This window comes from Oncorhynchus mykiss, chromosome 5, assembly GCF_057628025.1.
Source record: "Oncorhynchus mykiss isolate SJ-2025 chromosome 5, ASM5762802v1, whole genome shotgun sequence".
NCBI classification, from domain to species: Eukaryota; Metazoa; Chordata; class Actinopteri; order Salmoniformes; family Salmonidae; genus Oncorhynchus; species Oncorhynchus mykiss.
The window spans coordinates 52,103,622-52,130,324 of record NC_143026.1 but is presented as its reverse complement, the minus strand read 5'-3'; the positions used below and the strand labels follow the sequence as shown (position 1 = coordinate 52,130,324).

The window sequence follows — 26,703 nt, the reverse complement described above, 5'->3', positions numbered from 1 at the left end:
ACAGGACTGTGTCAAGGCACAGGTACAAAAAAGTCTGCAGCATTGAAGGTCCCCGAGAACACATTCTTAAATAAAAGAAGTTAAGAACACCTAAGACTCTTCCTAGAGCTGGCCAAACTGAGCAATCGGGGGAGAAGGGCCTTGGTCAGACAGGTGACCAAGAACCCGATGTTCACTCTGGCAGAGGTCCTCTGTGGAGATGGGAGAACCTCCCAGAAGGACAACCATCGCTGTAGCACTCCACCAATCAAGCCTTTATGGTAGAGTGGCCAGACGGAGGGAACGATGAACGGAGAAAAGTACAGAGAGATACTTTATGAAAACCTGCTCCAGAGCCAACAGGACAACGACCGTAAGCACACAGCCAAAACAACGCATGAGTTGCTTCGGGACAAGTCTCTGAATGTCCTTGAGTGGCCCAGCCAGAGCCCGGACTTGAACCCGATCGACCATCTCTGGAGAGACTTGAAAAAAGGTGTGCAGTATCGCTCCCCATACATCCTGGCAGAGCTCATTATGGGGTATTGTGTCTAGATTAATGAGAAGAAAAAACGATTTAATACATTTTAGAAAAAGGCAGTAATGTAACAAAATGTGGGAAAAGTCAAGGGGTCTGAATACTTTCCGAAAGAACTGCGGACGGGGCTGCTAAAAATTTGTTTAGGCGTCACCTTGTTCAGGCTTGTTATCTCATTAGCTAGTTATAGCTGGGGCACGTTCAGCAGGACGCAATGTTTTGGTACATTCAGATATAAATATGCTATGTAGAACAAACAAAAATCTCCCTCTGACATGTTGAATAAGGAATAACGTTGGCTCTATTCATGGAATCTTTATCTGCAACGTTAGAGAACGTTTTGCAACTGAACGTGGCCCTGGGAGCCTATATGCAAACATTTGCTAGCAGGGGACTACATTACTGGGCTTTTAGCTCATTAGTTCCCATTCAAAGTCATTAGCCTCCGTTTGACTTTTGGACATCAATGTGGCTTCGGCGTCTGTGGAACATTGATAATGGCGCGATCGAGTGACAGAGGTGCAACGTCTCCCCCTCCATCGCTCTTTAATATCTATGTAGGCTTGGGAATTCATGGCCAGATATATCCTCATATTTCTTCTGTTGGGAGAGAATAGGATGTTATGCAGAAAAATGATAGACTAAAAAGATTTCCAAAATGAACACTGCCCAGGAGGAAGAGCAGCTGTGTATTGTCGAGGTTGACCTTGAGTTGGTGGGCCGACATCCAAGCTGAGAAGTTTGCCAGGGTGTAAAGAGAAAAAAGGATAAGGCCTAGAATCGAACCCTGGGGGACAGCAGTAGTGAGAGCACGTGGTGCAGACACAGATTATTTTCACTCCACCTGGTAGGGACGACCTGCCAGGTATGACGCAATCCAGGATTGTGCAGAACCTGAGACACCCAACCCTGAGAGGATGGAGAGGAGGATCTGATGGTTCACGGCGTCGAAGGGAGCAGTTAGATTTAGTCGCAGATGAGAGAGTCAGCTTTGGCAGAGCGGAGAGCCTCCGTGACACAGAGGAGAGAGGTCTCGGTTGAGTGAGTTGCCTGGTTAGGGTCAAGAAGATAATTCTGAGAGAGATAACGAAAGAGTTGGTCAGAGACAGCATGCTCAAGTGTTTAGGAAAGAAAAGAAAGAAGGGATACAGGTCTGTAGTTTTTTATATCTGGGATGAGTTGAGGGAGATGAAGAATGGGCGAAGGTCTCCAGAGATGGTCTGGAGAAGGGAGGAGGGATGGGGTCAAGTGGGCAGGTTGTCGAGCAGCCAGACATCACTAGTCACAGGATATCATCTAGAGAGAGAGGGGAGAAAGAGGTCAAGGCGTAGGGTAGTTCTGTGTGAGTGGGATCAGTAGCCTGAGAGAATGAGGGATGGATATTGTTAACCTTTTCTACAAAGTGGTTGACAAAGTCGTCCACAGAGCGGGAGGAGGGAGAAGGTGGAGGAGAAAGTGGAAAAAAGCTTTAAATTTAGAGTGATAGAAAGTGGCTTTAGCAGCAGATACAGAGGAAGAGAAGGTACAGAAGGGAGAGTAGAAGGACAGAAGTTTAGTTATCCTCCATTTCCGCCCAGCTTCCCGCAGCCCTGTTCTGTAAGCACACAGTGAGTCACTCAGCCACGGAGCAAGAGGAGAAGGTCGAGCCGGCTGGGAGGAAAGGGGACAGTGGGAGTCGAAGATTGCGGAAAGGGAGGAGAGTACTGTCGAAGAGGCAGAGTCAGGAGACAGGAGGGAGAAGGATTAAGCCAAAGGAAAAGAGGATAGGATAGAAGGAGACAGTAGTGGGAGAGAGAGAGCAAAGATTGCGGCGGCGCATGACCATCTAGGTAGGGGCCGAGTGGGAAGGGTTGGAGGAGTAGTGCTCCACATGGAGTGGGGTTGCAGAGAGATTAGAAAGCAAACAGCCTCTTGTGAAGATGAGGTTAAGCATATTGCCTGCCTTGTGAGTGGAAGGGGACTGGGAAAGTGGTCACAAGAGTAAAGGGCAGGGTTCATACACATTTTGACAGATGGAACTTCATGACTTTTCCATGATTTCTCCATTACTTTTATCCCCCCTCCCCTCCTAAAGTAGAACACCTGTTAGGCAACGGTATAAAACACGTGGTCTACCCTCAGTCTGGAGAGGTACTGGGTGTGCAGGATTTTGATCAAGCTCTGCTCAAACACAGAGCCAGTTTTATCAAGATCCGGTTGAGCAGCTAATTTCTAAAATTTGGTTTGTTAGAGGGGCACTGGAATAAAAGCCTGCACACCCATTAGCTCTCCTGGAGGATGGTTGACCACCCTTGATGTACAACATTGTGACATAACATTACAACCAAATACGTTTTATGCTTTTTGAAATAATTCACTCATTTAATATATCAAAGATCAAATGGATTTTCAGCTGAGGCAAACCCGCACTCGCAAGTGTCGGTGTAAATTTTTGGGTCATGACGAAAACATTTAACTACAAGATATGTTTTGAATTGGCTACCTATTTATTAGTCTGTTCTCTACCATATTGTCCGACTGCCTCTCTCTCCTTGAGCAACGGCCCAATCGTCTCGGCTCACACATGCATGCAGGTGATACTCGCTAACACAGTCGCTAACACAGACGCGCTCATTCCGATTCTGGCTGATATTTTTATTTGATTCATAAAATATTTAAACACAGTACCTAAATAAATTACATGAACTGAAATTATTTAATTTCCATGGACTTTTCCTAAACATTTCTGATTTTATAATTTTCCAAGACTTTTCCAGGCCTGGAAAACAGGCTTTTCAGGATTTTCATGAAACCCTGAAAAGAGTGCAAAGAAAGAGTTGGAAATAAATTAATTGCAGTAAGGCGTCGGGAGTTTAAAGTGACCCAGTACGATGACTGGTGAGCCATCGTCGGGAATTTAGCTTATCAAGACCTCTCCAAGGACACCTGGTGGCGATAGACAAAAACAATGTTAAGCTTGAGTGGACAAGTAACAGTGACCAGATGGAATTCAAATGAGGAGATACTGGTGAGAGAGAGGAAAAAGAGAAAATCTCCAATTAGGAGAAGTTAGTAGCCCAGTGCCACCACGACCAGATGCTCTCGGATTATGAGCGAACACAGTCAGATGACGAGAGAGCAGCTGGAGTAGCAGTGTTTTCTGGGGTAATCCATGTCTCCATCAGGGCCAAAAAGTGTAGGGACTTAAGGGCAGCCTTAGTGACCACAAATCGGCAGTTCTAAAGGATGCCAGACACTAGGAATTCCACATGGGTTGCAGCCACGGGCTGGGGAGCATCTATAAAAACTACAGGGAGAGTAGCGAGTATCCCTGTCGTTTGGTAAGTGAGCCCCGAAGCGTCCGACCCACTTGAATAAAGCATGGTGTGTGCCTGTGTGTCGGTGACTTATTAGGGTGCCATTTAGGACCTAGCCTGTGAGATCCCATCATCAACGCCTGCCCAATGACTCCTCTACTCTTCTAGTGTTACACAACACATTAGTAAGTTGCAGTTCTGTGTTTCATAGCGCTAAATAAACCATTATCAAATCAAATCTAATTTTATTTGTCACATTAATGAAATAATGAAATAATGAATTACCATTCATACTGTTTGCATAGAAATAGAATGATAAATATAATGATAGCGTGTGTATTAGAGTGAGTAGACAGGTACAGAAGTGAATGGGTAAGGGGGTGACAAAATACAATGACAAAATACATCATAGTTAGTCATTAATAATTACTTTTTTTCATTACAATACATGCTGTACTCATAGAAGTAGACAGATCCTCAATTTCTATGATTAGAGTGAAGAAGGGCAGAAGTGGATGAGTAACTGGGGGTATATTGGTGAGGCTTTCTGAAAATCCCAGTTTCAGGGCTGATCCTTTAATAGAATGGGTTGGAGTGCAATAAGAAAGGCTTTATGGCTATCCACCTCAGTCAAATCACTGCTTTAAACCAGAGCTCCCCAAGGCTAGAGACAGGGAGGGTGTGTGTGTGCTCGCTCAAGGATAGCTAGAGCAGGGTTTCCCAAACTCTATCCTGCCAGTGCCAAAGGACATCCAGCCAACTTGGGAAGCATTGGAGTCAACATGGGCCAGCATCCCTTGTGGAATGCTTGTCACCTTTTTGAGTCCTTGTCCCGTTGAATTGAGGCTGTTCTAAAGGCAAAAGTGGTGGTGCAACTCAAGATTTGGAAGGTGTTCTTAATGTTTTGTACACTCAGTGTATAGCGCAAGTGTGCCAAAAAAGGTGAGTCATGTTTCTGTGTGTGTGTTACCTTCTGTTGAATGGTGGAGTGTTTCTGCTCCATGTCCCTCTTCTCTTTGGCTGCATCAACCACCAGCTGGTCCAGCTGAAACACACAGAGCACAGGTAAGGATTGTTTGAAAGCATCAATTGTGTGTGTGCCATATTTTTAAACAGGTTGCAATAGTCTAAAGAATATGACCGTTCCTTATTGGACAAGTTCAGGTAGTCAGTCCCCCTCTATTTCAGTCAGATATCTGTACGTTTTGTGCCTAATGACCCCACAATCCCCAGTAGGCCTCTATCCTCTCTAGCTACAGTAAAGGGTTCAAGGCTAGTTTGTAAGGGTTTTTGTGTCTGTAGTTGCTAATGAACTTCCAGTTTCCCCTACAAATAGAGTTCATATGCAAAATACTTGGTTATCTGAAGTGGCTTCCTCTACTCATCTGCTGTCCTGAATTTAGCACTGTTCTAAAAACGCATGAAAGCAATATTGCAGTCTGTAGTCTATGCTCTCTTTCAAACTTGGACCATAAAGGTGTCCCTTGGATAAAGAACTGCTCCACTACGAGATGAGCTCTCCTCCTTCAGATTGAGGAACTTGAAGACTGTTTGAGTAGGTCGTTTGATGACCCCAGAGTTTGTTTCCTACATCAGTGTAATTCTAGTCTCCGCTTCAGAGGGTTTTTGGCTGCAAACAGCCTAAATCAGCATCTACGATATCTCATCTCAAGCAAACACTATCTGGTAACAAAGATCATTTGTCGAGAAAGGAACCAGGATGCAGCGAATGTGTGTCTAATGGAACTCCTGTATCATTACAACCTACAGAAATGATCTAACCTAAGGGAACTATGGGACATTACACTTTATTTTACAGTTCTGTTTTAGTCTTGGTATTAACTAAGAAACAACCTATTACTTACAGTAGCTTTAGAGTTTCAATGAACCCCAAAGAATCAAAAAGTAGGTAGTCGATTTGTAATAACCATTTTTCATGCAATGTCTAAGTAAATACTAGGGCTGTAAATTAAAGCATAAACAACCTCACTGATATAACTTATTAAACAACATGCTTATAAATTAATGAATACACTGAGGAGGATTAGCTAACACTCCACAGAATCTATACTCCAATAAACCCTGTACTAAGTAACGTTAAGAAAAATACATACATTAATGGCAATCTGGGAGATTGGGAGATTTATCTGGGAGATTTATTGAAACAAAGAGCACAATTACAGCACAGATTCGCCACAAGTGCAGCATAGCATAGGCCTAATTTCATAATTCATACAAGACAAGCCTACACTATGGAATAAATTATTCTAAGGAGCCTAAATCAGGATCCAACTACACTCACACTAAACCTGGAGTGTTAGGCCAGTAAACGAAAGGTCACTGGTTCGAATCTGCTGTTCCGCCCTTGAGCAAGGCAATTAACCCCCAACAACAACCTCTCTCTGGGCACCGATGATGTGCATATCGATTAAGACAGCCCCCCGTACCTCTCTGATTCAGAGGGTTGGGTTAAATGCGGAACACACATTTCGGTTGAATGCATTCAGTTGTGCAACTGACTAGGTATCCCTCTTTCCCCTTTCCTTTCCCTGCACCCACTACTAAAGCCCATTACTAGATGCCTCTGGAGCTGAGATACATATTTGGGGACAGATTTTGTTTCGTTTTAGCAGAAAGTGGGCGGTTGTCGGAATGGCAGCTGGATTGGATTGGAAATGTTTTCCCCCTCCTCCATAACAACCAGCCCATTAGACTACAGCTTCTAGTGTATTTTAACAGTATTTTGCCTATATCCATAAACACAGAATTACAGTCCCTTCTGGTCATTCTATTTCTATGTGTAGGCTATATCACTGTAACTGGTCCATTCAGAAGTAGGCCTTGTGATTCTGACTCACCCACTGCACGACCACCGACTGACGTGGTCTACAATTCAAACGACTCACTAGGGTGGTGGTTGTGCATCTTTGTTCCCTTTCACTCTGTCATCATGTAGAAAATCAGTCACTAGTTACAGTGTGCATATTGTTTCTGACATTTGACTGATGAATAGTCATGGTAAATTAATTTATTCATTTCTGAGTGTATAAATAAATACATTTCGTTATTCAACCTAGGCTAAAAGCATCTTGGAAAGACAATCGCTTCAATCTTTCAGTTCCTGATATGAAAAGTCCAGTCACTGAAACCCCTAAATTGTTTAGGAAACACATTCCATACCCTTTCTCTCTTTACATGAAACATGTCAGTATTGCATGCATTTGACCAATAGGGCCTGACCTATAGGTGGGGCGGCAGGAAGCCTAGTGGTTAGTGTTGGACTAGTAACCGAAAGGTTGCAAGATCGAATCCCCGAGCTGACAAGGTAAAAATCTGTCCTTCTGCCCCTGAATAAGGCAGTTAAACCCACTTTTCTTATGCCAGCATTGAAAATAAGAATTTTGTTCTTAAATGACTTGCCTAGTTACATAAATAAAATAAAATGTATATATTTTTTAATTGCCTAACATAATCACATCAATAAATAGGTTAAAACAAACTCTGAACACAGTAATGTTGACAGCAACATTTATGGGGAGGATGTGAAAAATAAACTTGAAATGGGGGAATGTTTACTGGTTGCTCAGGAGGGAAAAGGGAAGTCATATCTGTGGAAGACATTTGATATAAGTGTGGAAACTACTGGAGATCAAGAAAAAGGAAGGTATAGGAGCAGGTGTTGCATGAGTATTATGTGTGCCAAACAGTTCCTGTTAGATTACAATATATTATTTTTTTCTGACCATTTGGAACAATACGTTCCCACAGTTGACAGTGCATGTCAGATCAAAAACCAAGCCATGAGGTTGAAGGAATTGTCCGTAGAGGTCCGAGACAGGATTGTGTTGAGGCACAGATCTGGGGAAGGGTACCAAAATATTTCTGCAGAACACAGTGGCCTCCATCATTCTTAAATGGAAGAAGTTTAGAACCACCAACACTCTTCCTAGAGCTGGCCGCCCAAACAAACTGAGCAATCGGGGGAGAAGGGCCTTGGTCATTCAAGCTCTGTCACTGACAGAGCTTCAGAGGTCCTCTGTGGAGATGGGAGAACGTTTCAGAAGGACAACCATCTCTGCAGCACTCCACCAATCAGACCTTTATGGTAGAGTGGCCAGACGGAAGCCACTCCTCATTAAGAGGTACATGACAGCCCATTTGGAGTTTGCCAAAATCCACCTAAAGGACTCTCAGACCATGAGAAATAAGATTCTCTGGTGTGAGGAAATCAAGATTGATCTCTTTGGCCTGAATGCCAAGCTTCACGTCTGGAGGAAACCTGGCACCATCCCTACGGTGAAGCATGGTGGTGGCAGCACAATGCTGTGGGTGATGTTTTCAGCAGCAGGGACTGGGAGACTAGTCAGAATCGAGGGAAAGCGCTGAGATCCTTGATGAAAACCTACGCCAGAGCGCTCAGAACCTCAGACTGGGGCGAAGATTCACCTTCCAACAGGACAACAATCCTAAGCACACAGCCTAGACAAAACAGTGTGAATTTAGGACAAGTCTATGAATGTCCTTGAGTGGCCCAGCCAGAGCTTGAACCTGATAGCTGATAGCTGTGCAGCAACAACCTGATCAGCCTTGAGAGGATCTGCAGAGAAGAATGGGAGAAACTCCGCAAATGCAGGTGTGTCAAGCTTGTAGCATGATACCCAAGAAGACTCAAGGCTGTAATCACTGGCAAAGGTGCTTCAACAAAGCACTGAGTAAGGGTCTGAATAATTATGTAAATATGATATCAGTTTTTATAAATTTTTTACATTTGCAAACATTTCTAAAAAACAGTTTTTGCTTTGTCATAATGGGGTATTGTGTAGATTGATGAGGGGAAAATCTATTTAATACATTTTAGAATAAGGCTGTAACGTAACAAAATGTGGAAACAATCAAGGCGTCTGGATACTTTCCGAATGCACTGTAAATGGATGATTTATAAAGCCAGGCACATTTAACAGTTAGGCTATTATTTACAGACCTAATTAAGTTGAGGTTTGCTCACTCCTCAATTGTCTAAGACAATTAGGCTGTCTTATTCACACGGGACTAGTATCACTAGAGAACGTTGGTTACGTAATTATTATCCCAGATTGTCCGTTATTTCTGAGGACAATTCAGACGCGGTTCGTTTCTTTCAAAATGCCCCCTTTAATTATATTTTTTGTATATTCCAACAAGTCCAGCACTGTACGTAGGCACTTCACATATAGGCTATGCGCAGCACTTTATCAGTTATTGTTTTCTTGCTCAAACCGTGAGCAACACCTGTCAAACTCAGACATTTCTCTCAATATACAGGGATGTCGATTTGCACGGGACTAGTATTATGAGAAGACCTTGGAGCTCACTGCTGGTGCCTTCAACGCATTGTTTTCAATCCCAATATGCTGGTTAATTTTGCTATTATGCACATAGCAACATAGGGAAAGGCTCCAATTGCAAGGCGCACTGAAGATTATGTTTCAGAACTGCGGTCAGCGACCATATCCAACGTGGGGGAAAGCGCATGTTATAAAATAATATTACATTTATTAGTGTTGCGCCATTATTTTTACATAATATAACCAAATACAATTTCAGTATCACATGTCTTAGAGGGGCGGACTGTGTCATCCGCAATGGATTAGTCCACTGAGATAGGCGCAAATCAATCTTGTGCACCATGATTTTTTTGTTGTTGAAAATTGCGACTGCTCGACTAAAGAAATCTTGGTCGACCAACAGCCTATCGACCAAACAATCAGCCAGTCAACTAAGTGGGGTCAGCCATAATACATGTCAAATACTTCAGCTTTGCTTGATTTGCTTAGTACAACGGAACTAACGGCATTAGTCTTAAAAGTGCTAAAGCCTTGTCAATCCTCCTATCTTTCTATCAATATCAAACTGATAATGTTGTCGTTAAGCTCAGCCCTGTTGGTAGCTCCTCCACACCGCTCTCTCCTTCACTAATAAGCCTACGTTCTGAGTCCCAGGGTGGGAATACCCTGTCATTCCTCTTCCAGCTTCCTCATTCCCACTGCTCTACTAAGATAATAATCATCACAGGAGCAGCAGATCGGTCAACGTTTCCCCTGTTTAAACTAGGGCTGGGTGGTATACCGTATTTTACAATATACCAGTATTGATGCACAGACCGGTTTTGGTTTTTACTTTACCTTCTATAACAGTATTTGAATGTTTAGTTTGTTAAAACCTCTTTAGGGTATGTGGGACGCTAGCGTCGCATCTGGCCAACATCCAGTGAGCGCCAAATTTAAATACAGAAATGCTCATTATAAAAATTGTATGTGGTATGTATGTGGTATGTGAAGGGTCATCAAGTTATAGCAGAAATCTACCTCACCAAGCAAAGTGAGAAGAATACGAGCACCACATTGAAGCTGCCCAGCAACACCCGTTGGGGTAGTGTTGTCATCATGTTTGACAGTCTCCTGGAGGGGAAGGAGTCTCTCCAAGAAATGGCCATATATCACAGTCTCCCAATATGGACAGCGCCATCAAGAGGATCCTCCTGGATTATGTATTTTGGGAGAGCGTGGTAAACAGCCTGAAACTCCTGAAACCTATAGCAGTAGCCATTGCAGATTGAAGAAGACAATGCCATCCTGGCTGATGTTCAGACTCTGCTTGCAGATGTAAGAGAAGAAATCCGTACTGCCTAAATACAGAAATGCTCATTATAAAAATTCAGAAAACAAAACATATTTTACATAGGTTTAAAGATTGACTTCTTGTTAATCCAACCACAGTGTCAGATTTATAAAATGCTTTATAAAATGCTTTTCAGCGAAGCATACCTAGCCCAGAACATACCTAGCCCAGAACATAGCCCAGTTGACAAATTATTACAAAGAGTAACCAGCCAAGCAGAAGCGTTACAAAACTCAGAAATATAGATACAATTAATTAATTAATTGATGATCTTCATATAGTGGCACTCAGAAGACATTCATTTACTCAATACATTTTCCTTTTGTTCGATAAAGTCTCTTTATATCCAAAAACCTTCATTTTCTTTGCGCGTTTTCTTCAGTAATCCACAGGCTCAAACCCAGTCAAAACAGGCAGACCAAAAAAAATCTAAATTGTATCCGCAAAGTTCATAGAAACATGTCAAAAGATTTTTAAATTCCATCCTCAGGTTGTTTTAGCCTAAATTATCTATAATATTTCAACCGGACAATAACGTTGTCAATATAAAAGGTAAACAAGAAATGCACTCTCTCGGGATTGCGCATGAAAAAGCTCTGTGACACGTCAGGGTCCACTCATTCAGACTGGTCTTACTCCCTCATTTATAAGAATACAAGCCTGAAACAATTTCTAAAGACGGTTAAAGAAGGCATAGGAACTGCAAATTGTGTCCTAAGTTAATGGATACTGTAATGGCATTGAATAGAAAACTACAAACCCCCCCCCAAAAAAATACTTCCTGAGTGGATTTTTCTCAGGTTTTCACCTGCCAAATCAGTTTTGTTATACTCAGACAATATTTTAACAGTTTTGGAAACTTTAGAGTGTTTTCTATCCAAATCTACCAGTTATATGCATATCATATCTTCTGGGCCCGAGTAGCAGGCGGTTTAATTTGGGCATGCTTTTCATCCAAAATTCCGAATGCTGCCCCCTACCCTAGAGATGTTAAATGTGATTTGCCGTGTGTAAAGTCAATTTTTATAGTTTACTTCACTACTTGAGTCATCTCTCTCCGCTCTCGCCATGCCGCTTTCCACACAGACCTAGTCTCGCTCCGTCACTCAAGAAGTGCATTTGTTGTTCCTCGACCACGCAACATTTGCGTTCAGTCTTCATGGTCAATGCAGCACATGCAACAATGTTGATGACAACGATGCTACTTTAAATGTGCTTCTTAATATAAATTTACTAGCATTCTATCATTACACTATTAGTTTGTTTTCCTTACATCTGCAAACAGCTAATTTGTCTTTTATTAGCAAGTTGGGACTAAATTTTGATAGCCGCTAAAGCTAATCTCTAGTTAGCTGGCTAGCTAGCTAATAAATGTACCGAGTCAGAGCAAACGTAATTAGCTACACAGCCAGATAATACCAGTGATGGTATAAATCAGCATGTTGTTTGTGCAACAGTATCTTCTAAATCAAAGAGGAATATGCGAAGCATGAATATGTTAGCTACATGAAGTAGCTAAGAGAAAACATTCAACGTAGCCAAAGATTATAGTGTCCTCTAGGAAACACTTTGGATCCTACCCTGTCACAATAACTCCTCCCTGGCATTTTCATTCGGTGTCATGTCAAAAAACACTATTTAAAGTGCCCACTATTATATTATAACTATAGAATTAGAATAATCATTATATTTCCATGATTCCAACAGTTCACCCAAGTGTTTTGCTCTAAATCAATTGCAACATTTGGTTAAAAATAAAGCCTAAATTGTTTGCCCATATCATGCAGCCCTACGTGGCAGTGTGGAAATGATCTCAAATGAGTGCAGGAAATGTAGAAATGTATGAAAATGCAGGAAATCATTTTTAGTTTGAAGTTGAACTGAACAGTATAAAACAATAAGAATGGAGAAAGACCCATTGAAATCACTTAGAATGTTTGTGTTGCCACCCTGGGGTCACGCACTACTCACAAAACATAAAATGCTGTCAAACCGTCAATATGTGATATGATACTTTGGCCATTTCGCCCAACCCTAGTTTAAACCTCCCCTGGTCCAGAGGAAGCTGCTGATATATCTGACCAGTGATGGGGGGGGGGTGATCGATAGTTACATATTCTTTTTGGATGATATTACATCGATATTTCACTCCATATTTCACCCCACCTAGTGCCAATTATTAACATTTGCTACAGTGGGTAGCGTTAGCTAGTGCTAGTTGTCTGTGCCTGAGCCGAAACTCCAGTTTGTTTTATCCAAAAGCATGTTCTCCATCTTCTTTTTAAATAGTGAGCCAATAACTCTTCAGTACTTTTTTTTGCCTGACTGATCAAAACTAGTTTTCTCATGCTTTCTCTTCAGCAGACATATAGTGAGCAATATCAAATTGCAATACATACAGTATCGGCACCTAAGGATCATGATAGTATCGCATCAGGTCAGCGCTACCAGTGACCATGACACACACAATGAAAGTGCATCATCACTGGCCACAGGCCTAGTGTTGATTGGCTCCACCTAGTGCCACTGAACTAAACTAGGGCACATTTTTGTACATGTGTGCACCCAGCAAAAATAATGGACAACAGTTTGGTTTGTGGGCCGAAGCAATTACTTTTCACCCTAGTTCAACTCCTTGGCAGGGAGGAAAAGCGTTGCCTGGCATGGCTTTACCTTTCTGTATAGAGAGTAAGAGCTTGATGATAAGCTGCCAAGTTGAATCAGGTGTGTTAGCGCTGAGGGGACAGTGGTTTTCAAACATCTCATCGGGGAACCCCCCCCAGAGCTAGCACATCTGATTCAACTTGGCAACTTATCATCATCAAGCCCTTAACTAGGTGAATTGTAAAACATCTGGGGATCCCCGAGGAGAGGTTTAAGAAGCACTATGCGTTCGGATGGGCCAGGTGGAGATACAGTTACAGTTTAATGGGAGTAAATGGGATAAAGGCCTACCTGTCCCCCCAGCTGTTTCATGAGAGGTTGTAGTTCACTGAAGAGGTCGTAACCCTAGTGGAAGAAGGTCAGGTGGGCGTACATGAAGGACAGCATCTACGGACAGGAACATACCAATCTAAGACGTCGTACACGAGGCAAAAGACATGGGAACAACAGTTAAGTTCATATGGTTATTTTCATAGAAAACAATATTTACCGATTTGAGGATTTCCGATCTTCTCTTAGACTGGAGTACATTGATCTGTGTGGGTAGAAAGAAAAGCTCACGGTTAGATTGGGTCACCAGTGTGTGTGAGCGCATGTGTATATGAGAAAAAGAGAGCACTGTACTAGTGAAATGATCAAATCAAATACTCCTCCTAGTTCACACCAATAAACTTCAAATGCATTTAAAGTTAATTGGTTCCCATTAAATGGGCATCATGAATAATGTATAATTAGCCAGAACTACATCACTATAGATGTTGTAGGAACTGGATAGGTAGAAGCAGGCCCTAGGAATGGGATAGGTGTATTGCATTTACTCAATTCTACTCTCCTCGCTTCTACTAATGCTTTTACTTTCTTTCATAAATCTGCAAAAGCGGAATGGTTTGAGACCAGTGGAAGGTTTTTTTCAGGCTGGGCAGTTGAGAGGACATTGAGCAACTTAAAATAACTGTGTCCATGTCAATTGATAAACATCTAAATGTCCCATTATAGCTGCTAAGGAAGGTGTTGTTGACATGCTGAGGACTCTCATGTGGAAAATAACAACATATTAAAATGTGGAACTTCAATGGAATGCCCCTTTAAAATCAGCCTTGCTTTCCGGGCTTATAGATTTTCGGAGCACTTGATTGATAGCAAGCGAGCTCGATACCGCACTACCTCTTCAAGGGGAAGACTTTGATAAATTATTGGGCAGCCCTTGCAGAACACTGCTGTTATTGTAAAACGTGCATGCTAGTATGGTTGCAAAGGGTCGGACACTTTCCAGGAAATTTTCCATGGGGAGTTAAGCCCTGGAATTTGGGGAAATTTGCTTAAATTCAACAAATTTGTGAGATACACAAGGCAATTCTAAGTCTTGTGGCATATTTTGGTTAAAATATCCCCAATTCAATGGAATTGCAACCCCCTGCATGCATTCTTCCATCATATGTGAAGTGCACTCTTCCATCACATGTACAGCTGTTTCTCAAGATCTTGCACACTAATGAGATGTTATTGAGCCCACTCTACCTGTTTGAGCCAAGGTCTACATGCTTTCTGGTAAGTTTTGATTACAATATTTGGAAAGGTGAATATATTTTATATAAATACATGAGTTTTTGTTAACTAGTAAACAGCAGCCTACTGCAAAACCTGTTTAAATACTTTTTTTACTTGTTAACCATTTCTGCTAGATAGTTTTTACAACCATGTGGGGTTTAGCTTGCTTGAGCCTGCTAACTGAAGAGTGTTTTTTTAATCTTACAAAGGAGTTGTTTAATCTAACTGCTTAACTATTTATCTGTGCATGGAATTGTATTTAGGTTTTTTAAACATTTTTTTTTCTAATCTTTACAGGAAAATGCCAGGGGCACTATCTGATGTGAGACATTTCGCTGCAGCTAATGAAGGAAAAGCTGTGTACATTTGCAAATACTGTGCCAAATAATATGTGAAGAATGCAACAAAGATGAAGAATCATCTGGCCAAGTGCATAAAGTTCCCTCAGCGCTCACAACAAGCAACCTCTGACAAAAGGCTGTCCTCTACTTCAATTCGAGGTGAAAATGATGAATCAGACACCATAACGACATGGTCCTCCTGGAATCAGAAGATTTTTTGACTCAATGGAGAAATGTAGTCAGAGAAATGCTGACCTCTGATGCTCACAGTCAATGTGTATTGGAAGAGATCTCTGAATGTTCTTCACCCAGCATACACCTCTCCAACCAGACATGCTTTATCTACTCATTTGCTGGATACAGAGTTCAACAGAGTTCAAGTGAAGGTCAAGCAAATCATAGAGAAAGCAGACTGTATTGCAATCATCTCTGATGGGTGGTCAAATGTTCGTGGGCAAGGAATAATTAACAACATAATCTCCACCCGTCAACCAGTATTCTACAAGAGCACAGACACAAGGGACAACAGATACACCGGTCTCTATATTGCAGATGAGTTGAAGGCAGTCATCATTGACCTTGGACCACAGAAGGTATTTTCACTGGTGCAGACAATGCTGCGAACATGAAGGCTGCTTGGTCTAAAGTGTAGGAGTCCTACCCTCACATCACACCCATTGGCTGTGCTGCTCATGCATTGAATCTACTCCCCAAGAACATCATGGCACTGAAAACAATGGATACACTCTACAAGAGAGCCAAGGAAATGGTTAGGTATGTGAAGGGTCATCAAGTTATAAGAGAAATCTACCTCACCAAGCAAAGTGAGAAGAATACGAGCACCACATTGAAGCTGCCCAGCAACACCCGTTGGGGTAGTGTTGTCATCATGTTTGACAGTCTCCTGGAGGGGAAGGAGTCTCTCCAAGAAATGGCCATATATCACAGTCTGCCAATATGGACAGCGCCATCAAGAGGATCCTCCTGGATTATGTATTTTGGGAGAGCGTGGTAAGCAGCCTGAAACTCCTGAAACCTATAGCAGTAGCCATTGCAGATTGAGGAAGACAATGCCATCCTGGCTGATGTTCAGACTCTGCTTGCAGATGTAAGAGAAGAAATCCGTACTGCCCTAAATACAGAAATGCTCATTATAAAAATTCAGAAAACAAAACATATTTTACATAGGTTTAAAGATTGACTTCTTGTTAATCCAACCACAGTGTCAGATTTATAAAATGCTTTATAAAATGCTTTTCAGCGAAAGCATACCTAGCCCAGAACATACCTAGCCCAGAACATAGCCCAGTTGACAAATTATTACAAAGAGTAACCAGCCAAGCAGAAGCGTTACAAAACTCAGAAATATAGATACAATTAATTAATTAATTGATGATCTTCATATAGTGGCACTCAGAAGACATTCATTTACTCAATACATTTTCCTTTTGTTCGATAAAGTCTCTTTATATCCAAAAACCTTCATTTTCTTTGCGCGTTTTCTTCAGTAATCCACAGGCTCAAACCCAGTCAAAACAGGCAGACCAAAAAAAATCTAAATTGTATCCGCAAAGTTCATAGAAACATGTCAAAAGATTTTTAAATTCCATCCTCAGGTTGTTTTAGCCTAAATTATCTATAATATTTCAACCGGACAATAACGTCGTCAATATAAAAGGTAAACAAGAAATGCACTCTCTCGGGATTGCGCATGAAAAAGCTCTGTGACACGTCAGGGTCCACTCATTCAGACTGGTCTTACTCCCTCATTTATAAGAATACAAGCCTGAAACAATTTCTAAAGACGGTTAAAGAAGGCATAGGAACTGCAAATTGTGTCCTAAGTTAATGGATACTGTAATGGCATTGAATAGAAAACTACAAAACCCCCCCCAAAAAATACTTCCTGAGTGGATTTTTCTCAGGTTTTCACCTGCCAAATCAGTTTTGTTATACTCAGACAATATTTTAACAGTTTTGGAAACTTTAGAGTGTTTTCTATCCAAATCTACCAGTTATATGCATATCATATCTTCTGGGCCCGAGTAGCAGGCGGTTTAATTTGGGCATGCTTTTCATCCAAAATTCCGAATGCTGCCCCCTACCCTAGAGAAGTTAAATGTGATTTGCCGTGTGTAAAGTCAATTTTTATAGTTTACTTCACTACTTGAGTCATCTCTCTCTATAACTTATTAAACAACATGCTTATAAATTAATGAATACACTGAGGAGGATTAGCTAACACTCCACAGAATCTATACTCCAATAAACCCTGTACTAAGTAACGTTAAGAAAAATACATACATTAATGGCAATCTGGGAGATTGGGAGATTTATCTGGGAGATTTATTGAAACAAAGAGCACAATTACAGCACAGATTCGCCACAAGTGCATCATAGCATAGGCCTAATTTCATAATTCATACAAGACAAGCCTACACTATGGAATAAATTATTCTAAGGAGCCTAAATCAGGATCCAACTACACTCACACTAAACCTGGAGTGTTAGGGCAGTAAACGAAAGGTCACTGGTTCGAATCTGCTGTTCCACCCTTGAGCAAGGCAATTAACCCCCAACAACAACCTCTCTCTGGGCACCGATGATGTGCATATCGATTAAGACAGCCCCCCGTACCTCTCTGATTCAGAGGGTTGGGTTAAATGCGGAACACACATTTCGGTTGAATGCATTCAGTTGTGCAACTGACTAGGTATCCCTCTTTCCCCTTTCCTTTCCCTGCACCCACTACTAAAGCCCATTACTAGATGCCTCTGGAGCTGAGATACATATTTGGGGACAGATTTTGTTTCGTTTTAGCAGAAAGTGGGCGGTTGTCGGAATGGCAGCTGGATTGGATTGGAAATGTTTTCCCCCTCCTCCATAACAACCAGCCCATTAGACTACAGCTTCTAGTGTATTTTAACAGTATTTTGCCTATATCCATAAACACAGAATTACAGTCCCTTCTGGTCATTCTATTTCTATGTGTAGGCTATATCACTGTAACTGGTCCATTCAGAAGTAGGCCTTGTGATTCTGACTCACCCACTGCACGACCACCGACTGACGTGGTCTACAATTCAAACGACTCACTAGGGTGGTGGTTGTGCATCTTTGTTCCCTTTCACTCTGTCATCATGTAGAAAATCAGTCACTAGTTACAGTGTGCATATTGTTTCTGACATTTGACTGATGAATAGTCATGGTAAATTAATTTATTCATTTCTGAGTGTATAAATAAATACATTTCGTTATTCAACCTAGGCTAAAAGCATCTTGGAAAGACAATCGCTTCAATCTTTCAGTTCCTGATATGAAAAGTCCAGTCACTGAAACCCCTAAATTGTTTAGGAAACACATTCCATACCCTTTCTCTCTTTACATGAAACATGTCAGTATTGCATGCATTTGACCAATAGGGCCTGACCTATAGGTGGGGCGGCAGGAAGCCTAGTGGTTAGTGTTGGACTAGTAACCGAAAGGTTGCAAGATCGAATCCCCGAGCTGACAAGGTAAAAATCTGTCCTTCTGCCCCTGAATAAGGCAGTTAAACCCACTTTTCTTATGCCAGCATTGAAAATAAGAATTTTGTTCTTAAATGACTTGCCTAGTTACATAAATAAAATAAAATGTATATATTTTTTAATTGCCTAACATAATCACATCAATAAATAGGTTAAAACAAACTCTGAACACAGTAATGTCGACAGCAACATTTATGGGGAGGATGTGAAAAATAAACTTGAAATGGGGGAATGTTTACTGGTTGCTCAGGAGGGAAAAGGGAAGTCATATCTGTGGAAGACATTTGATATAAGTGTGGAAACTACTGGAGATCAAGAAAAAGGAAGGTATAGGAGCAGGTGTTGCATGAGTATTATGTGTGCCAAACAGTTCCTGTTAGATTACAATATATTATTTTTTTCTGACCATTTGGAACAATACGTTCCCACAGTTGACAGTGCATGTCAGATCAAAAACCAAGCCATGAGGTTGAAGGAATTGTCCGTAGAGGTCCGAGACAGGATTGTGTTGAGGCACAGATCTGGGGAAGGGTACCAAAATATTTCTGCAGAACACAGTGGCCTCCATCATTCTTAAATGGAAGAAGTTTAGAACCACCAACACTCTTCCTAGAGCTGGCCGCCCAAACAAACTGAGCAATCGGGGGAGAAGGGCCTTGGTCATTCAAGCTCTGTCACTGACAGAGCTTCAGAGGTCCTCTGTGGAGATGGGAGAACGTTTCAGAAGGACAACCATCTCTGCAGCACTCCACCAATCAGACCTTTATGGTAGAGTGGCCAGACGGAAGCCACTCCTCATTAAGAGGTACATGACAGCCCATTTGGAGTTTGCCAAAATCCACCTAAAGGACTCTCAGACCATGAGAAATAAGATTCTCTGGTGTGAGGAAATCAAGATTGATCTCTTTGGCCTGAATGCCAAGCTTCACGTCTGGAGGAAACCTGGCACCATCCCTACGGTGAAGCATGGTGGTGGCAGCACAATGCTGTGGGTGATGTTTTCAGCAGCAGGGACTGGGAGACTAGTCAGAATCGAGGGAAAGCGCTGAGATCCTTGATGAAAACCTACGCCAGAGCGCTCAGAACCTCAGACTGGGGCGAAGATTCACCTTCCAACAGGACAACAATCCTAAGCACACAGCCTAGACAAAACAGTGTGAATTTAGGACAAGTCTATGAATGTCCTTGAGTGGCCCAGCCAGAGCTTGAACCTGATAGCTGATAGCTGTGCAGCAACAACCTGATCAGCCTTGAGAGGATCTGCAGAGAAGAATGGGAGAAACTCCGCAAATGCAGGTGTGTCAAGCTTGTAGCATGATACCCAAGAAGACTCAAGGCTGTAATCACTGGCAAAGGTGCTTCAACAAAGCACTGAGTAAGGGTCTGAATAATTATGTAAATATGATATCAGTTTTTATAAATTTTTTACATTTGCAAACATTTCTAAAAAACAGTTTTTGCTTTGTCATAATGGGGTATTGTGTAGATTGATGAGGGGAAAATCTATTTAATACATTTTAGAATAAGGCTGTAACGTAACAAAATGTGGAAACAATCAAGGCGTCTGGATACTTTCCGAATGCACTGTAAATGGATGATTTATAAAGCCAGGCACATTTAACAGTTAGGCTATTATTTACAGACCTAATTAAGTTGAGGTTTGCTCACTCCTCAATTGTCTAAGACAATTAGGCTGTCTTATTCACACGGGACTAGTATCACTAGAGAACGTTGGTTACGTAATTATTATCCCAGATTGTCCGTTATTTCTGAGGACAATTCAGACGCGGTTCGTTTCTTTCAAAATGCCCCCTTTAATTATATTTTTTGTATATTCCAACAAGTCCAGCACAGTACGTAGGCACTTCACATATAGGCTATGCGCAGCACTTTATCAGTTATTGTTTTCTTGCTCAAACCGTGAGCAACACCTGTCAAACTCAGACATTTCTCTCAATATACAGGGATGTCGATTTGCACGGGACTAGTATTATGAGAAGACCTTGGAGCTCACTGCTGGTGCCTTCAACGCATTGTTTTCAATCCCAATATGCTGGTTAATTTTGCTATTATGCACATAGCAACATAGGGAAAGGCTCCAATTGCAAGGCGCACTGAAGATTATGTTTCAGAACTGCGGTCAGTGACCATATCCAACGTGGGGGAAAGCGCATGTTATAAAATAATATTACATTTATTAGTGTTGCGCCATTATTTTTACATAATATAACCAAATACAATTTCAGTATCACATGTCTTAGAGGGGCGGACTGTGTCATCCGCAATGGATTAGTCCACTGAGATAGGCGCAAATCAATCTTGTGCACCATGATTTTTTTGTTGTTGAAAATTGCGACTGCTCGACTAAAGAAATCTTGGTCGACCAACAGCCTATCGACCAAACAATCAGCCAGTCAACTAAGTGGGGTCAGCCATAATACATGTCAAATACTTCAGCTTTGCTTGATTTGCTTAGTACAACGGAACTAACGGCATTAGTCTTAAAAGTGCTAAAGCCTTGTCAATCGTCCTATCTTTCTATCAATATCAAACTGATAATGTTGTCGTTAAGCTCAGCCCTGTTGGTAGCTCGTTCTGAGTCCCAGGGTGGGAATACCCTGTCATTCCTCTTCCAGCTTCCTCATTCCCACTGCTCTACTAAGATAATAATCATCACAGGAGCAGCAGATCGGTCAACGTTTCCCCTGTTTAAACTAGGGCTGGGTGGTATACCGTATTTTACAATATACCAGTATTGATGCACAGACCGGTTTTGGTTTTTACTTTACCTTCTATAACAGTATTTGAATGTTTAGTTTGTTAAAACCTCTTTAGGGTATGTGGGACGCTAGCGTCGCATCTGGCCAACATCCAGTGAGCGCCAAATTTAAATACAGAAATGCTCATTATAAAAATTGTATGTGGTATGTATGTGGTATGTGAAGGGTCATCAAGTTATAGCAGAAATCTACCTCACCAAGCAAAGTGAGAAGAATACGAGCACCACATTGAAGCTGCCCAGCAACACCCGTTGGGGTAGTGTTGTCATCATGTTTGACAGTCTCCTGGAGGGGAAGGAGTCTCTCCAAGAAATGGCCATATATCACAGTCTCCCAATATGGACAGCGCCATCAAGAGGATCCTCCTGGATTATGTATTTTGGGAGAGCGTGGTAAACAGCCTGAAACTCCTGAAACCTATAGCAGTAGCCATTGCAGATTGAAGAAGACAATGCCATCCTGGCTGATGTTCAGACTCTGCTTGCAGATGTAAGAGAAGAAATCCGTACTGCCTAAATACAGAAATGCTCATTATAAAAATTCAGAAAACAAAACATATTTTACATAGGTTTAAAGATTGACTTCTTGTTAATCCAACCACAGTGTCAGATTTATAAAATGCTTTATAAAATGCTTTTCAGCGAAGCATACCTAGCCCAGAACATACCTAGCCCAGAACATAGCCCAGTTGACAAATTATTACAAAGAGTAACCAGCCAAGCAGAAGCGTTACAAAACTCAGAAATATAGATACAATTAATTAATTAATTGATGATCTTCATATAGTGGCACTCAGAAGACATTCATTTACTCAATACATTTTCCTTTTGTTCGATAAAGTCTCTTTATATCCAAAAACCTTCATTTTCTTTGCGCGTTTTCTTCAGTAATCCACAGGCTCAAACCCAGTCAAAACAGGCAGACCAAAAAAAATCTAAATTGTATCCGCAAAGTTCATAGAAACATGTCAAAAGATTTTTAAATTCCATCCTCAGGTTGTTTTAGCCTAAATTATCTATAATATTTCAACCGGACAATAACGTTGTCAATATAAAAGGTAAACAAGAAATGCACTCTCTCGGGATTGCGCATGAAAAAGCTCTGTGACACGTCAGGGTCCACTCATTCAGACTGGTCTTACTCCCTCATTTATAAGAATACAAGCCTGAAACAATTTCTAAAGACGGTTAAAGAAGGCATAGGAACTGCAAATTGTGTCCTAAGTTAATGGATACTGTAATGGCATTGAATAGAAAACTACAAACCCCCCCCCAAAAAAATACTTCCTGAGTGGATTTTTCTCAGGTTTTCACCTGCCAAATCAGTTTTGTTATACTCAGACAATATTTTAACAGTTTTGGAAACTTTACAGTGTTTTCTATCCAAATCTACCAGTTATATGCATATCATATCTTCTGGGCCCGAGTAGCAGGCGGTTTAATTTGGGCATGCTTTTCATCCAAAATTCCGAATGCTGCCCCCTACCCTAGAGATGTTAAATGTGATTTGCCGTGTGTAAAGTCAATTTTTATAGTTTACTTCACTACTTGAGTCACCTCTCTCCGCTCTCGCCATGCCGCTTTCCACACAGACCTAGTCTCGCTCCGTCACTCAAGGAGTGCATTTGTTGTTCCTCGACCACGCAACATTTGCGTTCAGTCTTCATGGTCAATGCAGCACATGCAACAATGTTGATGACAACGATGCTACTTTAAATGTGCTTCTTAATATAAATTTACTAGCATTCTATCATTACACTATTAGTTTGTTTTCCTTACATCTGCAAACAGCTAATTTGTCTTTTATTAGCAAGTTGGGACTAAATTTTGATAGCCGCTAAAGCTAATCTCTAGTTAGCTGGCTAGCTAGCTAATAAATGTACCGAGTCAGAGCAAACGTAATTAGCTACACAGCCAGATAATACCAGTGATGGTATAAATCAGCATGTTGTTTGTGCAACAGTATCTTCTAAATCAAAGAGGAATATGCGAAGCATGAATATGTTAGCTACATGAAGTAGCTAAGAGAAAACATTCAACGTAGCCAAAGATTATAGTGTCCTCTAGGAAACACTTTGGATCCTACCCTGTCACAATAACTCCTCCCTGGCATTTTCATTCGGTGTCATGTCAAAAAACACTATTTAAAGTGCCCACTATTATATTATAACTATAGAATTAGAATAATCATTATATTTCCATGATTCCAACAGTTCACCCAAGTGTTTTGCTCTAAATCAATTGCAACATTTGGTTAAAAATAAAGCCTACATTGTTTGCCCATATCATGCAGCCCTACGTGGCAGTGTGGAAATGATCTCAAATGAGTGCAGGAAATGTAGAAATGTATGAAAATGCAGGAAATCATTTTTAGTTTGAAGTTGAACTGAACAGTATAAAACAATAAGAATGGAGAAAGACCCATTGAAATCACTTAGAATGTTTGTGTTGCCACCCTGGGGTCACGCACTACTCACAAAACATAAAATGCTGTCAAACCGTCAATATGTGATATGATACTTTGGCCATTTCGCCCAACCCTAGTTTAAACCTCCCCTGGTCCAGAGGAAGCTGCTGATATATCTGACCAGTGATGGGGGGGGGGTGATCGATAGTTACATATTCTTTTTGGATGATATTACATCGATATTTCACTCCATATTTCACCCCACCTAGTGCCAATTATTAACATTTGCTACAGTGGGTAGCGTTAGCTAGTGCTAGTTGTCTGTGCCTGAGCCGAAACTCCAGTTTGTTTTATCCAAAAGCATGTTCTCCATCTTCTTTTTAAATAGTGAGCCAATAACTCTTCAGTACTTTTTTTTGCCTGACTGATCAAAACTAGTTTTCTCATGCTTTCTCTTCAGCAGACATATAGTGAGCAATATCAAATTGCAATACATACAGTATCGGCACCTAAGGATCATGATAGTATCGCATCAGGTCAGCGCTACCAGTGACCATGACACACACAATGAAAGTGCATCATCACTGGCCACAGGCCTAGTGTTGATTGGCTCCACCTAGTGCCACTGAACTAAACTAGGGCACATTTTTGTACATGTGTGCACCCAGCAAAAATAATGGACAACAGTTTGGTTTGTGGGCCGAAGCAATTACTTTTCACCCTAGTTCAACTCCTTGGCAGGGAGGAAAAGCGTTGCCTGGCATGGCTTTACCTTTCTGTATAGAGAGTAAGAGCTTGATGATAAGCTGCCAAGTTGAATCAGGTGTGTTAGCGCTGAGGGGACAGTGGTTTTCAAACATCTCATCGGGGAACCCCCCCCAGAGCTAGCACATCTGATTCAACTTGGCAACTTATCATCATCAAGCCCTTAACTAGGTGAATTGTAAAACATCTGGGGATCCCCGAGGAGAGGTTTAAGAAGCACTATGCGTTCGGATGGGCCAGGTGGAGATACAGTTACAGTTTAATGGGAGTAAATGGGATAAAGGCCTACCTGTCCCCCCAGCTGTTTCATGAGAGGTTGTAGTTCACTGAAGAGGTCGTAACCCTAGTGGAAGAAGGTCAGGTGGGCGTACATGAAGGACAGCATCTACGGACAGGAACATACCAATCTAAGACGTCGTACACGAGGCAAAAGACATGGGAACAACAGTTAAGTTCATATGGTTATTTTCATAGAAAACAATATTTACCGATTTGAGGATTTCCGATCTTCTCTTAGACTGGAGTACATTGATCTGTGTGGGTAGAAAGAAAAGCTCACGGTTAGATTGGGTCACCAGTGTGTGTGAGCGCATGTGTATATGAGAAAAAGAGAGCACTGTACTAGTGAAATGATCAAATCAAATACTCCTCCTAGTTCACACCAATAAACTTCAAATGCATTTAAAGTTAATTGGTTCCCATTAAATGGGCATCATGAATAATGTATAATTAGCCAGAACTACATCACTATAGATGTTGTAGGAACTGGATAGGTAGAAGCAGGCCCTAGGAATGGGATAGGTGTATTGCATTTACTCAATTCTACTCTCCTCGCTTCTACTAATGCTTTTACTTTCTTTCATAAATCTGCAAAAGCGGAATGGTTTGAGACCAGTGGAAGGTTTTTTTCAGGCTGGGCAGTTGAGAGGACATTGAGCAACTTAAAATAACTGTGTCCATGTCAATTGATAAACATCTAAATGTCCCATTATAGCTGCTAAGGAAGGTGTTGTTGACATGCTGAGGACTCTCATGTGGAAAATAACAACATATTAAAATGTGGAACTTCAATGGAATGCCCCTTTAAAATCAGCCTTGCTTTCCGGGCTTATAGATTTTCGGAGCACTTGATTGATAGCAAGCGAGCTCGATACCGCACTACCTCTTCAAGGGGAAGACTTTGATAAATTATTGGGCAGCCCTTGCAGAACACTGCTGTTATTGTAAAACGTGCATGCTAGTATGGTTGCAAAGGGTCGGACACTTTCCAGGAAATTTTCCATGGGGAGTTAAGCCCTGGAATTTGGGGAAATTTGCTTAAATTCAACAAATTTGTGAGATACACAAGGCAATTCTAAGTCTTGTGGCATATTTTGGTTAAAATATCCCCAATTCAATGGAATTGCAACCCCCTGCATGCATTCTTCCATCATATGTGAAGTGCACTCTTCCATCACATGTACAGCTGTTTCTCAAGATCTTGCACACTAATGAGATGTTATTGAGCCCACTCTACCTGTTTGAGCCAAGGTCTACATGCTTTCTGGTAAGTTTTGATTACAATATTTGGAAAGGTGAATATATTTTATATAAATACATGAGTTTTTGTTAACTAGTAAACAGCAGCCTACTGCAAAACCTGTTTAAATACTTTTTTTACTTGTTAACCATTTCTGCTAGATAGTTTTTACAACCATGTGGGGTTTAGCTTGCTTGAGCCTGCTAACTGAAGAGTGTTTTTTTAATCTTACAAAGGAGTTGTTTAATCTAACTGCTTAACTATTTATCTGTGCATGGAATTGTATTTAGGTTTTTTAAACATTTTTTTTTCTAATCTTTACAGGAAAATGCCAGGGGCACTATCTGATGTGAGACATTTCGCTGCAGCTAATGAAGGAAAAGCTGTGTACATTTGCAAATACTGTGCCAAATAATATGTGAAGAATGCAACAAAGATGAAGAATCATCTGGCCAAGTGCATAAAGTTCCCTCAGCGCTCACAACAAGCAACCTCTGACAAAAGGCTCTCCTCTACTTCAATTCGAGGTGAAAATGATGAATCAGACACCATAACGACATGGTCCTCCTGGAATCAGAAGATTTTTTGACTCAATGGAGAAATGTAGTCAGAGAAATGCTGACCTCTGATGCTCACAGTCAATGTGTATTGGAAGAGATCTCTGAATGTTCTTCACCCAGCAT

The 26,703-nt window shown here is 41.2% G+C and overlaps 1 protein-coding gene across 1 annotated transcript in view; it reads right to left on the bottom strand.

Moving 5' to 3' along the window:
- Window positions 1–26,703, bottom strand: part of LOC110522961 (arf-GAP with coiled-coil, ANK repeat and PH domain-containing protein 2) — a 123,337-nt gene that overhangs the window by 36,696 nt on the left and 59,938 nt on the right. Inside the window, 1 exon segment of the mRNA XM_090235144.1 lies at window positions 4,784–4,858. Coding sequence (XP_090091270.1) covers window positions 4,784–4,858 — 75 coding nt within the window.